General features: G+C 40.2%; 1 protein-coding gene across 6 annotated transcripts in view; it reads right to left on the reverse strand.

Moving 5' to 3' along the window:
• Positions 1–18,827, reverse strand: part of LOC105200249 — a 65,144-nt gene that overhangs the window by 3,916 nt on the left and 42,401 nt on the right. For 3 of the 6 annotated variants that reach the window (XM_039455133.1, XM_039455132.1, XM_039455136.1), the window contains 5 exons: positions 5,666–5,876; positions 4,655–5,236; positions 3,345–4,230; positions 1,872–2,756; positions 1,516–1,722 (listed from right to left, as the gene is read on the reverse strand). In XM_039455133.1, the coding sequence (XP_039311067.1) occupies positions 1,516–1,722; positions 1,872–2,756; positions 3,345–4,230; positions 4,655–5,236; positions 5,666–5,827 (2,722 nt within the window). In that variant the 5' untranslated portion in view covers positions 5,828–5,876. Of the gene's footprint in view, positions 1–1,515; positions 1,723–1,871; positions 2,757–3,344; positions 4,231–4,654; positions 5,237–5,665; positions 5,877–6,029; positions 7,782–11,954; positions 12,237–18,827 lie in introns of those variants that run through there. The other 3 variants (XM_039455135.1, XM_039455134.1, XM_039455137.1) reach the window with 3 other exon arrangements.

The following is an 18,827-nucleotide window of genomic DNA, read 5'->3' on the forward strand; positions in this document are numbered from 1 at the left end:
CGACAAGCGAGAAACGGGCATCGGGATCGTCATACGTGACTTTCTTTCTATTTCTACGTGTGAGCGGGGATCTTCGGATTTACAAGCGTATACATAATGTCTAAGGTCCGTTTACATCAACGTAGCTTAACTTTAAACTAGACCCCCCTTTTTTAATTCTAATTTCTAATATTGTAAATTTCTTCTAATTTTTCTTCTAAATCTAAGAATTAGAAAAGGTAGAGAGTGAGTTAAACTCAGTTTAGCTACATTGATGCAAACATAACTAATTCTTAATTAAATTTATCAAACTCCGTACGAAATGCCGATTACAGCTCATGCAATGCGTGCGGCGTTAGTTGCACCCAGCGACGGTTAGAGGAGTCCTCGACTAACGTTGCTCGTGGTACGCACCGTTACGTAACCACTGCAGAAAGAGGAGAGAAAAAAAAAGAGAGGAGGAGGAAGAAAACGGAGAGAGACGTGAACACGGATATGCGCGCGCGCGCTTTACGCTTGAATAATCGCGCTTATGCCGACGCGACGCCGTCGCCGTTGTTGTTCGCGATAATGAGAGAAGGAGGAGATAGAGAGATGCGGAGGTGCAACGAACAAGCCACAGCATCGGGGAGATTACGTACCGTACGGCATACGTGAGTCTGCGCGATCGAAAAGAACGAGAGAATGACCGGGAGAACTAAGTGATCGAAAGAACAAGATTCTAAATTACTTTTTTTTTTTTTAAACAATATACGTTTATTCATCAGATACAAATGTTCGATTACAGAGTCTCTTTTGCACTCTTACAAGGAGCATTTTGTCGACGAGTACAACAAATAGCACAAATAGCATTTTATTTAACCAGCCATTCTCAAACTTTATATTATAACCCTATCGCGGGAACCTGCGTTGCGAAAGCAGTCATGTCTCAAGAGTAAAAAGCTATAAGCCTTCAATCAGTATTAGCTTAATATTACGTTACGTGAAACGATACCGGTGCTCGACAGCCAAGTCTCGTCCAAAAGAATAGGAATAAGTTCTTTCGGCAAATGTTACGAAATATTATTATTATTATCGATGTAACACGTATCACAGAATATTGTGACTTTTCAAGAATAATTTTAATTTCATCAGGATTTATGCAAATCCTTCTGCACCTTATAGAAAATGTCGCGTTCTCGCTACCGGGATAGTCATCGAAAATTGCACCCATCTAAACTACTGTCTCTATATATTGTCATATTTTAAAACTCCGATTTTGTACAACCCGGCCAACCTGCGCGACGCGCAGAGTCTAATCGCGTGCGATTCGTTAAGTGAAAAATCGTAAATTCCTCCCTTCCCCCTTCCCTCCCTCCCTCCCAGGATGCAAGTTAAGCATCACCACGTGGCTCGGTCGCTGTACCCACGCAAGCAAAGTGGCGTCTCTCCCGTTTTTAAAAAGCGGCTGGCGTGAGGATTCGTGTGAGTATGGCTGTTAACATCGAGAATAGTCGCGACGATTAACTCAGTTACACTGTATGGGCCTGAACTTACCCAGATTCGCGTAAATTGAATCCGAGGTCGTCGCGGCGGTTGGCCTCCAAGTGGCTTTCGACGTCTTGTCGTTTCTCGAAGAGGCGACGTTCAATTTGATCTCCGCGCGAGGTGGCGGCGGTCTGACTGGTTTGTTCGCCGAGTCCAGCCTCGACCAATCCTCGAGGGATTGGTTTCTCGGCGGCGGGGGTGGTTTCCCCGGTCTCGCTGTAACAGTAACATAAATACATTTATATACATGTATACGTGTATATATATATATATTTTTTTTTTACACAAGATGCTTCCGCATTTCTTAATAATTTTAAACGACAATGTTTGAAACTTTGTCAAAGTTGGAAGAAATTCTTACTCACCCGCGATCGGTGGAGGAAACCGCGCCGTCCTCGTGTCGTCGTTTTTGATACCGCAGAAATCCGTCTGGTCCTCGCCCATCCTGGCAGTGATCCTGTCATTCCCCACGACCTCGACCGCGGCACCATCCAACTCCAACGGATGGATTATTTCTAATCGCGGTTTCGGTTGCGGCGTCGACGGTATCTCGTCGGTCTTCGCGCCCGACATTTGGCCGGCGAACACGTCCATGTCCTTCCTCGTGCCCATTCTCAGAAACCTCTTCAGGGAAAAACCTTTTCGGTTCCTGCCCCTCTTCTTTTCCTCCCGCACCTCCTTCTCCGTCGTCAGGCTGTCCTGCGACAGAGATATCGTTCTCCTAGCCACGCACTCGACCGGCTGCTTGGCGCTCTCGTTCGTCGGATCCGGCAGATCGCAGACCGCCTTGCGGAACTTCGGACTACACGACGATGATCTTTCTCGCTTCTCTTTCTCGCGAACCACCGGGGAATCGGACTTTAAATTCGCTCCCGGATTCCTGGCGAACAGAGAGGAGACTGGCAGGAGTTCCTCCGCGGACTCCGGCGGTCGTGGAGCCATCCTTCTCTTGTTCGGCGAACGCACGAGCTCCATCGTGGAGATGGAAACTGGAATAATTTCCGGAAACTCCTCGTCTAACACGATATTCTCGTCTATTTCTTCGTTACTCATCATATAATTTCTTGACAAGACTGGCGGTGCGGTTACGGAAGTGAACGACGGGAGAACGGATTTTGATGGAGGTTTTGCTTGCTCTCCAGATTCCGAGTTTTGAGCCGTGACGGTTGACGGGACTTGATCGGGCTCCGATAAAATCTCGTTCGTAACGTTCTTCTTCGTTGAACATCGAGAGCTCATATCCTGCGTACCTAGAAAGAGATAGTAGCACGCATCGTAATGATGTTAAAACTGCGTAAGAAAACTCTTCCAAAAGTCCAAAGACGCGACTTAAGGTATAAGAGAATCTTTTTATTTATTTATTATTTTATTATTATATTTTCATTGTGCGATATTTATTATACAACTGCAATTTGTTTTGTTTTGTTTTTTTGACAAATTAATTTTAACTAAAATAAAATCTGTGTGTGATATATAATTCCTCCTTCGTTCTCAAATAGTAAATTTTAGAAAATTTCGGTAGAATATAATAATTAAAAGTAATCTTTTAAGAATGTTTGTTGCTACATTAGACTGAATAAAACGTGATAAACATTTAAAATTATTAACACAAGTGATTTAATCGATATTCATCGTTTCTTGTTAAACGAACAAAAAAATAAAGAATCTTAAAATTTTAAAAGCAAACAACAACAAAAAAACAGCAAACAAGAATCTGAGTGCAACACGCGATATACAATTCTATTTCACAAATTATTAAATATACACGTTTAAAAAAGGAAGTGCGCAAACAGAAATTTTATATTGTTTTAATTATATCAATAAATTGTGGGACTCACCTAAATTCTGCACGGGTCTACTAGCGACGGTCTGGACCGACGGAGGTGGTAATACGTAATCGCCATTCGGAATTTTTCTCAGGGCGAGCAGGCCATCGTGCGGGCTCGCCTTTGCTGGAAAGGTCGCCGGTTTCTGCGGTACGACGGGCTTCACCTTCGAGTCAATATTAACGTTACCATGGAGAAAAGAGGGCCTCGGTTCCGTGGTTATAATCGGCGGCGGACTCGTGGGCAACGCCGGCGGCTCCGTCACTTCCTCCTCGTCCGCTTTGCCGTCCGGTTCGCCCGCGAGCTCGCGGCTGCTGTCGAAGCAGAATTTCTTCCGCTCCGCGCCCTCGCATTCTCCCTCGACCTCGCGCACTTGCGACGACGGAACTTCCTCGCCGTTGCCGACGCCGTTGACACTCCTGTCGCCGACGTTTATCGAACGATCGCCCTCTGGCGTTTCCTCGTTCTTCAGCGACGTCAACGTGGTGACTTCGGCGCTCTCTTCCTTCCCTTCGTCTTGCTTCGTGCACTCGCTTTTACCTGTCGCCATCCGCTTCACGTTCTCTCCCGCGTCGTTACTCGGCGCGGATTGCGCGGGCATCCTCGACGAAGTTTCCACGATTTCAGTCTTCTTTGCCGCTGAAACGGTGTTGAGAGGAACGTTTGTGGCGTTCCTCTTGTCAATTTTACAGACGGACGAGTATTTCTGCGCCGCCGTTTCCGCTGTCTTCATCGCGTCTACGTTGGCAGTATCCATCGTGATCTCCCTCCGCATGATGGAAATCATATTGGAAGAGGTGATCAACGGCATATCTACGATCTTCCCTAGTTCCAAGGGCGACTTTTGTTCTTGCTCTTCGGCCTTCTTCCGCTCTAGTCCATTGAGTTTCTTTGCGACCTTTAACATTCGATGTACAAATGTCTATTGTAAAAGCAAGATTCAAGTTCGTAAAATGACCTGATTTTCGCGATTATAGTATCAAACACTTTGTAACATTTCTATCTGAAAAAATATCTTACTGGATTAGATTTTTTTAATGGTGAATGTAAGAATCATCCATTTAATAATTATCATTGTTTAAAAAATATATCAGATACTATGAAAAATTGCAATATCATATTCGTTTCAATGTCGTTTTGAATATTAATTACTTTTGTACACATAAAATACATACGGCGACAATAATAATTGGCTAATATTCAATGTTTCGTTTATACGATCAGAATCGAGATACCCAACTTGAATTTAAATAACCTGATTAAATACGAGATATTCTCCGCGATATAGAATTGATTTTATGACGTTCCCTCGTTACACTTACTTCGGCAGTGTTATCCGGCGATCCACCATCGCTGGGTTTCACTCTGAACGGACTGGTTTGCAAATTACTCGTGTTGATCTTTCGATCGGTCGGCCTTCTGGCGGTGGGTACGGACTCGTCTCCGCCGAAGGGCGTTACGGACACCAAGAGAGTCGTTTTCCTGCCATCGGCGTCTCTCTGTATCCTACCCAGCATCAACGAGGCGAAGGACTTGCCGGGCGACGTCGTCGACGACGACGACTTGGCCGTGTCGTGCGAACCGTTGCTCTCGACGTTCGCGACGTTCAAATTCGCGGTGACCGTATTGAAGTTCGTGTTCGCGCGGGTCAGATCGAATAACGCGCGCTCCTCCTCGCTGTCCGGCACCAGATCCTCCGCTTTCGCGGAGGAATCGGCCTGAGCCCCGTCCCTGTCCTCCTCGCCGTCGGAGAAGTCGTCGCCACCATAGCCGATTACCTCGGTGAGAGACTCGGGGAAACCGACGTTTTTCTTCCGTTGGTCTTTCCGACAAATCGTTTTGCCGCGGAGGATACTCTGCAAGGTTATTCGATCGGTTGATTCTCCAATTGATACGTGATGCCTCTGTCGCGACGTAACGAAACAAACCGGAAACATTTAATCGCCTCGATCGGCAATGGTTACGTTCCATTAATTGAATGTTACGAGATATACAAATAACTTGAAAAACGAGTTTTTTTTTTAGTGCTACTTTAACGACGGAAGAGAGTGTTATCTTCGTATAAAATGTTGAATAACTTAGCATACTAATACATGTATCGTTTTTTTTTTAAGTAAAATATTAATTAGTGCGTCTCGTATAAATTGAGCTCAACGATAAGCAATCTAAATCATATAGAAAGAAAATAATAAACATATGTATAAGTGTGTCAATACATATGTAAACAAAGTATACAGGCATTTTTTACATAATTGATGCATTTAATTTGATTATTAATAAAAAAAAAAACTGTGGAACTATATTTAAATGCAATATTAAGACCAAGCCAGTACCTGCACTTGAAGATGATCAATCTTCAGATTCGTGGAAGCCTTTTCGACGTTCAGTCGCAAGACATCGTCAGCCGGCGCATGTTCCTCCCTCGGTTTGAAACAGTTCGAGCAGAGCTCCTTCTTCCAGGCGTTTTGCACGAAGCGATTGCATTGTGCGGACATTGTTGCCTCACCGCGACAGCGACAGCGAAAGTCCCGTTACATCATCACCCTGAAAGGAAACAGATGAAATAGTAATCGATTCGATTCTTCAGCCGGTGCCACGATCAACGGTGCACTGTGCACGCGCGGCAAACGAACGCTCCAAATTTATTTCATTCCGAAAAGACGTGTAATTTACGTAAAACCGTGAAAATATACTTACGTGTAAAATCAATTTGTCCAGAATTTTTAACTCTCTTGTACTCAAAAATTTTTTTTTTAAATTTTCCGAACATCGTTCTTTTCAAAAGAAAACATCATTACGGTCAATCGATAGCCGCTCCCTAAAAATTCGCTTCACGATGACGCGCGGCTGTTAACGAGCGATTACGTTGGAAGATCGTTAGAAACCAAAACGAAACGAGTGAGTACATTTTCCTGTCCTCAGCGTCGACAGTGCGGCTACCGCGGGAATACAATCGGGACAATTGACTGGAGCTGCTGCCCGACCGGCTGAGTAATTGCCTCACTTCCGGTCTCGGCTTTATTTGCAACAACGATGGCCTAGCCCGTGCCCATTATTAGCAAGTAATACGTAAGAATATTGTGCCATCGCGATATTTTTCTTTCTACGCAGGGAGTCGAGAACGAGAGTCGACCAGTCTTTCTAATACACCGATAACATAATCAATCCTACGTGACAGTTACTAAGCCTTGGTGAATAGTTTCAATTAAACACTCAGTTAATATAATCAAATATTCAGTAATGTTTAGTAAGCGTTTAATAATCGATTGGTCACTATTAACATGATTACTAAATATTACTAAATATTTGATTATATTAACCGCACACAAACATTTAATTAAAATTATTTCACCAAAGCTAAATTATTAATACCAAGCTCTTGTCTTCAGTACACAGAAACACAAGAATTCATTTCGCTTTGTGCACATATCCACTAGATATTTCTTAAACCGTTTCCATTTTTAAATTGCGCTTCGCGAAAAGCCGCTCGCTATTGTTTCCGTGCGGAGAGAAGACAACATCACTTCAGGGAGCAACGACGTTGCGGGAACTTCTCGAATCATCCTCTCGCTATTGACAAATATTCGCTGTCTATTGCAGAAGTTGCGAGAACCCTCTCTCTCCCCCATCATTTAGATATTAATCTCAGGAAAAATCGCGTGCGCGACACACCGGAACGAAGGATATCATCGAGGACGAAAAGAGTCGCATAACGACGTCCACGATGACGTCCCATTAGCATGCAGGACTTGCGAGTACGCGCAGACCAGGCACGAAGTACCGTTGCCGATCTCGTTGATCCGTTACGTCTCTCGCGTTCCTGTCCGCGCCTTTCGTGCACGTGAAAAGTTTACGACGCGGTCACGTAAAAATTTGGATTGACTATCGAGAACGTGCTTCATGGCCGAATACCAGGCTCAATGCCTCTCTTTTAAGAAAATCGGGAAAGAATCCTTCATCAATTCGTACCATTCGTACTATTTTAAAAGAGAAGAAAAAAAGGGCAGGGAAAAAGATTGAATTGCATTTCGTGCTTTGGCATCGAGGCGAGCGTAATTCTCGCGACAAAGCAATAGGAACTTCAAGGTTGTTATTTCGATTAGTTGAGGTTCAAAAGGTCCGGGTAGACAAACGCTCGAGGGTGTCATGTTCGGAATATGTTTACACCTTCGACTGAAATATTTTATTTTATTTATTTCAAATAAACTTTACAAATTTCAAAAATTTTACAATATTTTTAACTTCTTTGATATGGAAAAATTATGTAGATATTTGATTATGTATCTTTGTGTAAATTTATTATTAGAAAATTATTTTTGCGTCGTTTCAGAGGAATAAAAATAGTCCGAGATGGAAGATTTATAATTTTCTTCTTTTTAAGTATTTTTCAAAAAGAATTCAATTTAAAAGTTTGTAAATATTTTTTTAATTAAATATCTTTCGTCTCAATTTTTAGAGCGAAAGTTTTTAAATTTAATTTGAAAAGAAAATTCTTAATCGAGGTAAATGAAATTACAGATAGAAAATACTACATTGAATTCTTTTTTACATTTTAGGTCAAAATGAATAAATTTGATGAATTTCTTGAATAAATTAAAGTTGTTCACAAAATGTATGATGCTTTATTAATGTTGTAAATTAACACAAAAATTTTATGTACATAATTAATTAAAACTGATTTATTATATATTTATAAGTAGCTTTCTTGCTTAAAATTTTCATTATAATGGATACTTATTTCTCTTTCTTTTTCTCTTTCTCATTACTTTAAACAGGCAAAACGTTAACTTAGCTTAGAAGGCACAAATCTTTCATTTGATGACTCCGATTATCTATAAATTTGTGCCGCTTTGCAATTATTATAAATTAACAATTATCGCATAGCTGTATACAGTAATTATCCGTGTAGCTGTTATGCCGCTCGGAGATTATTGTAAATTAATCCCGTATCTACGCAACAGCGTATTCTGAGAAAAGGGATAATCCCCCTGTATTTTTACATGGGATCGTCTGGGTCGCCACAAAGTTCCTTTCTTCTTCGGTTACAGAGGCAGACCTTGTCGGGACTTCTCATTCCATTGAGATGACGCGTAGCGTGGCGCGCCAAGACATGGCAGACGAAGGAACAAGGCGAGGTTCAATGCCAATGAATTTTACATATTGCAACACTCGAAGGCCTTAACCCTACAGTACTCCTGGAGAAGGCAGAAAGCAGTCTCGCGGCTTTGTTATTTGCCGTGAGACTTTTTGTTTTAAGAAAGATGCTTAAGTTCTTAAAAGATTTTCTAACAAAAAGTTTTATAATTATATATAAATATATAAATATCTCTTTAGACGAATTTTCTTTTAAATCATTTAAAGAGAAATTTAATTACACGATTTGAAGATAACTTCAGATTGATCTCAAAATTGTCCAAGAGAAGAGAAATTAATTAAAGTACAAGCAAATAAATTTCACTTATTAAAATTTAAATTTTAATCAAGAACATCATTCAATATCAATCTACGATCTACGAGAAGTTTAGATTTCCTTATTAGATATCTCGTATTTGTAAGTTTCACCACACTCTTACCACGAAGAATGATTAACCGTCAATGAATAATCCAAATAATCGATCGATGGACTCGTAAGTCACCAAGTGACATTATTTGCTTAGTCCACCTTCGTGGAAATAACAAAGTGATAAGGTGTACGGCGAGGTAGATCCGGTGAATCATCCCGTGCGAAGAAAAGTGCTTAGTGTGTCGCGAAATAAATAATAATTGTTGGCGCTCGTCTCACGTTACTTCTCACGGTAACGGCGATAATGCCAACATATGCAGGAGAAACGAGGGAGACTATCAGCCACAGTTAGACGTACCTGCGTCCTCGCACAGGCACAAGCCGGAGTGCGCACTACAAACGCCGGCGCAAAGAACGGGAGAGAGTAACAGCGAGGACTTCCGCGATCACGAGAGCGAGAGATCCATGCGGATTCCGCTACGGCGCGATTCGCATTCTTTTCGTCGTACTGCAATAATTACTGTTAGCCTGCCGCTTGATTGCGGGCATTAAACTCGCCCCTAACAACCGTAAGACCGACGTCTGGGAATTTTCGATGGGGGCACGGACGATGAATTACTGGAAGAGAGCAGAAAGCAGAGAGAGAGAGAGAGAGAGAGAGAGGTGGACCGTTCGTCCAAGATCGCAGGGTACAACGTCGTTCGAGAGCACTCGAGAGGCAAAAGGCTTTAATGGGTCAAGAGCGAGGTAATAAGTAGCTGGTACTAGTCATTCGAGACGCATTAAGAGCACGGATTACATCATTTCACATGAGACATCGCTCGGAAGCAGACCGTCACAACTGGGCGATTATCTTCTTGTTTCAGTCTTTTATGTAAAATAAAACATTTGCAAGAAAAGCATCTATATTTTTATTAGGAAATATATGGAAGATTGCAGAATTACTTTAACATATTCATAATTATGATAATAATAACTTTTTGAGAAACGCTACCGTAAATTCAAATTAGAGATAGCAGGGCTCTGTAACTGAGCGTGAAATTATCATGACTTAATGTTGTTCATAATGCTCATCACTTTCCACTCATAATGCAGCAACATTATTCTTTTCATCTTACAGTTTACATTTTTATCATATATGCTTCTTGAAATACTCTCGCCTTTTAAGAATTAATAATTTTTTAAACGTGCCACAGCTTTTTATCAAAATTAAAGTTGACTATAATATTATAATATTAAAATTATCATTCGCAAAAGCAAATCAATTTTCACTACGCAATTTGCGAATCTTCCAAGTGAAATACGCTGCAGCTGCAAGAATCGCACTCAACTTTATGCATCATGTCGAACCAAGTAATCCCCGTCTAACAGTAAACCGCGCGTTGGGAACCGTTGTCGCATGATTAACGGCCGTTTTTTCACGCTATTAGCGTGCCGCCTGCATCATGCGAATAAAGACGATCGTGTTGAATTCATTCTTTCGCGTTTATGATTTATGATAGCTTCAGATAATCTACGTTTCATAGGTACTCATTGCTATTCCGAGTAAAATAAAATTATATTACAATTGTGCAAAACATTATATCGTGCTATTCTTCAGAAACAGGATAACAACTTTGATACTTTTCGTTCAATGAAATTAGAAAATCATGATTACGATGAGATCGCAAATTTCCTTTTGAAAATTATTCAGAGACTTTTGACAGGTTGTAAAATTAATTCAGAACACTCTTTCGCGGATTTATTTGTTAAACCGATAGCGCGCCGTTATACGTTTCAATTCTTATTCCCAATAGCATTAAAAGTATCTTTGATGATGATGTAACGTAAGAGACACTAAATGGCGACAATTGAAATGCCATCGACGACAATGCACGTCGCCATGCACTTTAGCACAGCTACGTTTATCGAATTAGATGCATTTGAACATTAGCAATTTCGATGTACACTTCTTTTTCCCTCTTTTACACTCGGATTGTAACCGAGATCTCTTCATTTGCTCGAATATTTCATTTGGGTCATCCAGCTCCGAACGAGAGACGCGAACGTACAGGCGTTTCACATAATCGCGTGAAAAATGAGAAGAGACGCTCGCATTGTCTACTTCCTGCCGTAGCTAAATAGAGAACAGGATGTCTACAACGAATGGCGTCACATTTCGATGTCGCGTCGCGAGACATTTTCCTCTTCCGTGCCCTGCGAATAAATAAATATCGAGCGACAAAGACGAATTTGTATGCTACGTATACTTTCCTTTCTCGGATTCGTATTCTAGTTATCGCAGTACATAAACACACGTGTGCTTGTTGAAGCCGAAGGTGATGGAGTTCGCACCAGGGCCGAACTTAAACCGGTTTCCGGCTTATGACCCGGAACCATTCTATTCTTGAATGTACACCCTCCCAAGGCACTTTGCATTTCAAAATACTAAATCTGGTTTTCAATACAGTAACGAGGCTCCTTTGAAAAGATAAAAAAAAAAAAAAAAAAAAACTTTTCCAAAGATTATCCAGATGCGGCGTGAAAACTTCAGTGTAACGTCGCAAATTGTAAAGTAACTCATACGCAGAGTGTTTATAAGAAGCAAAGTAAATATAGAAGCGTGCAAGAGAACAGCAATACGATTTTATGCTTTAAGTAACAGTCCGCACACGTTCCGTCGAGTAAAACACATTTCCCGTTCGCCTTTGTTTAAAACTGCAATTCCGTAGCGCTACGTTTATCTCTGATTAGCTCTTAACTTGCTCTGAACAGCTGGTCTCACGCTTTCGAATTTCAAGGGCACACAGCGTTGCTGTACCGCGCGTAGTGGTGCACCATTCATCCCGTCAAAAAATCTCCCATCGGAGAAAAGTGAGGAATTTTTTTTCAGGTAAGTTAGAGTTGCTCCGAGACAATGGCCGTTTTGCCTCAGAAGCGTAATGGGAACATTCGCGCCCACTCCTTCGTACGACGAAATATAACACTACTTCGGTAAGAAAACGGTATGAAACGAAAAAATGTCGTGTGCTTGCAGTATACAGAACGGTCAACTGAACGGTTGCAGAATCGATTTTACGCTCGCTCCTTTTTGTCGAGGCGGCGCGACGCCACGCGGCGTACTCGTATTATGCTCTTACCGGTCCTAAACGAGGTCGACCAGCTCCGATCGTAACCACACCTCTTCCATACCTAGACTGGGGACTGAAGCCCGTGTGTATTCGATCCGTCTGCTCCGAGATTCGATCAGGGCACGAGAAGTAGGTACCCTTTACCGCGGCATTCCGAAACCCGAAGTCAGGTCAGCTATTTCACGCTACGTAATAATATGTATTTCTTCAGGTCGAACCGATGTCATTTCGTTTTGTTAAAAGGCATTTTTATCGTCCCTACAAGCACTATAATATTATTTAATATTAAATAATGTTTCTTGAAATATTAATAAAAAAATAGTTATGTGTACTCCTGATAATATTATACGAATATTATATAAAGTGAATAATATTATTTACTTCGATATTTTAAATTATCGAGAATATTATAAATTTTAAATGTAATAACTATAAAGTTTATGAATACTTTATGAATAATAATGTACATTTAATTTTTTACCACAATATTCGTAGAACATTCTTATAATATTCCGCGGATGTTGAAATAATATACCACGAATGTTATGTAAAAATAAACATGCAGCATTAATAAAATAGTCCCACAAACATTAAAAAATATTGAATAATATTCTCGGAATATTATTTTAATATTATTTTGAATTTTTGTATTGTATAATATTCTAGGAATATTGCGTGCTTATAGGGATTATAAAACGCTCTCTTACAAAAGAAATTTTGTTGAAAAAAATTTGATACTTCCTTGTTCTGCCATAAAATAGCACAGCTGTAAAATTATGAGGGAACAATATTTAAATATTTATTAGTTGTATATACATGTGTATAATCTACAACTCATGTAATATTCTGTCATTAGAATTATATGATATGTTATGATGCAGAAGATGTTCCCTTCCATTTGCATTAGCTAAAACAAAATTAATCCACCGTCAATGCATTTTAGTTTAAATTAAGTTTCATTTTTTGTTTCTCTCTCTTGTTTCATTATTACAAAAGTTTCGTTAAAATTTCTATTTCGTTCTTAATCCCTGCTTATAAAGCAGGAATATATATTATTCGTTTACTTCATCTGCACATAGAGGCCCTGGTGCCCTAAATCTGCTACTAAATTTCTTACCTTTCTTTCCAGCTTCGCTATTCTCGAGAACGTACAGGTTTCTCGCGGCACCGAGACCGGCTTTCCACGCGTTTTCGCAGTTGCGGTGCGTATGTGCTGCATTGTGGGCTGGATGAGGCCGCGCGAGTGCGCAATCATCGCATCCGCACGGCGCTTATATGCGCACGCTTTATCCATATGTATGACGTTTTTAATGTCGGGGCTTCGGTCTTTCACTTTGAGAATCGGAATGCGCGAAACGGCATTGTGTGGGTGATGCGCGAGGTGGACTTTCCCTCGCGTAACCTTGCGATCCCGCGATCATCGCCACCTCGTTCCACGCCTCAACCGCCGGCGTCGTTTCACTGCGATCGTGTGCCGCACTTTAATTCCACATTCGTAACGCTTGCTTAGCGCTTTTCGCTCTTCTCCGAAAGGCGGAATATTGTTTTGTGCCGATCGCGATAAGATAAGGTAAAGCTCCATAAATCGTAAAGTCTTTTTGGCAAGAAGATGTACTCGATCTAGGAGGTGTACCTGGCCCGAACGTGGCTCGATTTATAACGCAGCCCACGCACTCTGCCCACCTGCATCTTTTATTCAAAAATTTTATCTTCTAAATGGATGACTCTTTTAGTTGTCACTTGTGTCATAGTTACTTTTTTAACTTTGTTTTACATCTAATATTTTAATTTTTTTTGTTATCACGATACAATTTAATTGCGAATTATTAGATATAAAACGAGGTTAAAATGACAAAAACATGTTTAGCATATAAGCGTTCTGAATACGGGCCATTATCTTTTTTTTTTTATTCAGTAGAATGAGACTCAATGTTTCCAAAGAGGTCCATATACGGGTCAGGCATCATACATACATTTTTATAGTTTTCGATAATTAGTCATCTCCAACTCTCACCAAGACACCGCCTCACGACGGAGTTTACAATATTTTATTCTGAAGCATGGAAAAAAAAAGAGGACATCTATTTATATAATTTACAGGTAACTTTCAAGTCATCAATTATCCTAAAAATGTGTCGTCGCGTGTATCTTTAATTCGTAGATATTTCATCTTTTTACTAACATATAAACGTGTGACAACTACGGCGATTAAAAAGCATTTAATAGACGTAATGTATAATAGTCTTATACGTCATAGTACAAGTTTCAGTCTTGCGTGCATAGCTCTGCTATTACTGTGCGTAATTTATGCGTGCAGTTGCATATCTAAAACTGCATGGGAATTAGCATTGAGAATTTTATTTTAGAAATATCGAGCAAGATATTACAATTTGTAATAGAATAAACTTTTGAACCAACAAGCGGTTTGCGTTCAAATTTTACACAGATACTCAAACGTAATACTTGGAATATTCTATAAAATTTTTATATTTTTGGTAATGTTTCGAGATACGACCGATACATCCTTAATATACCGTGCGAGTGCAACGGACGAGAGAGGTTTCACCTTAAATTTCGCGAGCAACATGTCCGGTTCTAGTGGACGATTCTTGGATGAGATGCTCAGAGCCATGTCGGATTAGCGCTCGTGTGATGCGTGCCAGATTTCCCATTGCTCGTAGAAGGCGAGCAGAGAGAAGAGAGCAGAGCGGATAGTGTCCCCGATATTCCACGTACACAGAGAAAGAAAGAAAGACACATTAAGTATGTGTGTTTCGCGGCTCTCGTAGCTTCTCTCATAATCGCCTCGTTCCTATACAGTCATCCGGAAGCCAAGAGCTTTACGACATACGTGACAAGTTCGTCAAGATCGTCCAGGTCTGTCTCGACCACTCGAGACAGCCTACGTCACAGGAGCTCGTTGGGAAAAAAAAACCAGACTGCCGCGATACCGTTTCTAGCATAGCCGTGCTCTTTTCCTCCCTTTCTCTTTGTATCCGCGGTATATTATTACGTTCAGTCATAGAGACTAATGGTGGGGCGAAACTTACTGTATCGTGAAATTTAAAATTCCGATATTTTAACATGCCGTGAATGAAAATTATTACGTTGTACATACAAAAAAAAAAGAAACATTACATTTTAACGCCTATGGATATCTAGTCGGGGAAAGAAGTTGATTAGCATAAAAAGCGTTTTACGTAACGAGAAATAGATAAATTTATATTATAACAAAAAATAAATGTGAAGTGCACAGCCAGTTTATTCCTTTACGGTAAAATGCAACGGAGAGAAACGGCAAAATACACACGGCACGAATGAAGCACCGAATGACGCAAAAATACCATATGTTGCCATCGAGAAAGGAAAAAGGCTGCGCCGAAAAAAAAAAAAAAATGTATACGTTCACGTTTGAAGAAAATGATGTGCGTGGTCTCTTCTGAATAACGCTTAATTCCAGATAGTGTTTACATATCACTTTCTTCTCTCCTTCCTCGATACTCAAGAGATATGCGTTCCTCAATCAAGTGGTCTCGGTCAATAAAAATCTACAGTTCCTTAGTCTCTCGAAAGAAATCGGACGCAGTGTATCGTATATGTATCACGATTTCTAGGATTATCGAATGGCGCGCACTTTCTTCTTTCTTTCTGCTTGGAAAGCACCGCGCAACTTTTATTCCGAAGTATTTCGATTTCCATACGCGTTTCAGGTTCGACGTGCGTCATCCTTTCCCCCCTCTCTCTCTCTCTCTCTCTCTCTCTCGCTCTCGCATGGGATGTGTGGGAAAATTATCAATCTGTTTGCTTATTTGTGATCCTAGCCGGAACGATAAGATACGAAAAGTTATATAATTTTATCTATCGCGGAGGAAAAATTTGATCTATCGATGCCTTATCTCTTTGCTTTCGGTTCGCTCTGTCTCCCTTTCCCCTCTCTCATCCGGATTTTCTCATGTTAAAATTTCATTCCGTGAAACGACGCGATCCATGACATAATTAATGCAAGGCCTTATTACAGTGACCGGTGCACGCAACTTGGAAGACTTTCTCCTTTTCCCCGCGACTGCGTTTAATTACCGTTCAAACAGACTGACTAATAAGGCAATTTCTGAACCCTCGGAGTGAACAGACTCGTGAATTAATTAGCACAACGTTTGTTTCTAAAACTTGCAATTCTTATGTGTGTAACCTGCGCATCACGTACCTGTCGCGTCGCGCGAGAACTATAGTGCTTCCGGGAGCGATGAACCTCCGATGTCCGGTGAGTCTTCGCGATAGAAATTACAAAGGTGCATACTGCCCGAAGCGATTAACAATTTCTATACCTTGCTCCACAGCACGTACGTTAGTTCCGCGTCTTATTGAAGAAATAATGAAGTTTCTTGGTTGCTAATAAAGAAGTTCGATATGAATGAGATGCGATATAATGCGCGCGTTATAGCGAGATATATTAAATAAAACGGATTCCTCGGGAGTTATCCAGACGATGGTTGATGGAAATGAATTGTACGTGGCCGAGTAGCGTGTTATTACCGAAGAATCGACTGATATGACCGCAAAGTGGCACAAGGACTGCCAGGTAGATTTCCTTCCTTAGAAGGGTACCGTAGAAATCTCGTTCTGGTACGCACATCTCTTTACGATCAATGGGTCGGTCAAGTCGACCCATCGACTGTTGAGAAAGAAAGAGAAAGAGAATAACCCCTTTCTTCTTATGAAGACAGATGCTTCGTGTAAAATTATGGGCATTTGTAAATCTCTTTGTCCAATAATTCATACAAAAGCCGTAAGAAACGCAACATCTTTCTATGATGCATTCGTTTTCACGATGAGAAAACAAATCCGATGAATAGAGCTGGCTGTTGTAACGCGAACAAATTGGAGTGGACCATTCGGTTAGCTTCACTTCAACCTGCTCGCGTTGAATCAATCGGTTGTTTATTTTTCTCTTCAAAAATTTCCGAAATTTTTAAGACATTTCTTCGACGCGCGTCATAATGTAGAAGCGTCGTTGTGAAAATGAATAAATCTGAGGCAGCTGCAGTCGAAATGTCGTAAAAGAGCACGTATGCACAAGCAATCGGCAGAATGTGCGCGCCTTCGCTTGGATCGCCTTGAAAGTTTCAGCGGAAAAGGTTACCGCCGTTTAACGCGCTGTAAGAAGCAGCGTTAACGATGCTCAGAAATATCGAAGCCTCTTAGTAAAGAACGAATCGTCCGTGTTCGCGACGCAACCATTTTTGGTTTCGTCGCTTCTTTCCGTACCACGGTAATTAATTGCGATTGCGACACTGACAAAGCAGCCGCTTCGTAAATTCGTCTTTATTCGGTTTCTCGGCAACGTGCACGCCTACTTAGATCGTTAATATTCGTTTACGCTTTGTATTGTTACCTTCCCTTCATTCACGCCCACGCGAGTCACACCTTCTCTGCAAGAATGGTTTGAAAATTATTTGGAGGAAAAAGATAACACAAAGTTAGCATTATTATTAATATTATATTAATATAATATTAATTTTCAATTTAATATCATAACATTATTTTTCTTGTTCAACTTATTAACTGTATTTCAAGAAATTTTCAATTGAAAATTCGTTCGCAGTTTGATGAACTTGAAAAGATATATCATAGAATTACACAAGAAACATCATCAAGATCCAACTACGACCGAATAAGACTCATCTTTAACTAATTGTATTTTTACATCAGTGTATGTTAGTTCAAAATTATTATTCAAAGATAAGCACAGTCACAAAGTATTACTGATAAAAATTACAGCTTGAAATACAATAGTCTAATTTTTAATTTCCTCTCTTTAATATCAAACAAAACTTAATTAAGATGGGTCTCTTTGGTCGGATAATTTCGTAAAAATGTTATTAAAACCAAGCGTCGTAATGTGTAAATTTAATATTTTAACTTAAATTGGAGAACTTTCAGAATCGAAATGAAAATTACAAATACAGGAATCGCGATAATCTGAGATCAATCTGATAATCTCTAAATTGTGTTACGTGTAAATTAAGTAAATATTTTATTTAATTGCGTAGAAAGTAATTCAATTGCGTATTAATTCATCACCATAAAATATTCAAATAGAGCAACGTATACACGGCAAAATAATTTGAGCTGTACTTATTTTTCAAATAATTTTCTTAATTAAAAATTTCCAATTCTAAGCATTACGCGGCTCGAAATTAATAAGAAATATCGCGTTGATTACGTATTTCTATTTGAATTTCTAAAGTGTTAGCACACAATACCACACACTTTCGGACTGAAAGTACATTTACGTTCCAGAGAAATTCCTCTTGGCATTCCTCAACTTTCCAATAAGCATTAGTAAAGACAATAATCATCTTCGGTTGCTACCGCAATCGCGGTATTCGCTGTCAACGGCAACTTGATTAAATGTGTGCTCACGTTACATTATGACCGCTATCGCGATACGGCACACCAACGAGAGATAGATATTTTTTTACGCCAAGTACCGTGTCGTTTTTCCGGGAAACGCTGCCGTGATGAAGTGCAGAAATGAATTCGGCAAATTTTCACGAGGAAAACACGTCGCGAGGCGCGCGATGTCACATAATAATAACGTAATGAATAGCTTTCGCAGTGACTTGCACTATCGTGACACGTGAGACGCTAACGCGATGATAAACGTCGTGATATATATATATATATATATACACTGTATCCTCGATACAGTTACCACTTCGATGAATTCACAGATAACTGATAATTACTCGATCGTGCGTGGAGCTTCGACGATCATCGAAACGGAACGTTACACCAAGTATTTTACACGCAGTAATCGAAATGTTTACACTTTTTTCATTTTTTTTTACTTATCTCGGAAAATTATTTCGTCTGGAGAAG

This window comes from Solenopsis invicta, chromosome 11 (assembly GCF_016802725.1).
Source record: "Solenopsis invicta isolate M01_SB chromosome 11, UNIL_Sinv_3.0, whole genome shotgun sequence".
Classification (NCBI taxonomy): domain Eukaryota; kingdom Metazoa; phylum Arthropoda; class Insecta; order Hymenoptera; family Formicidae; genus Solenopsis; species Solenopsis invicta.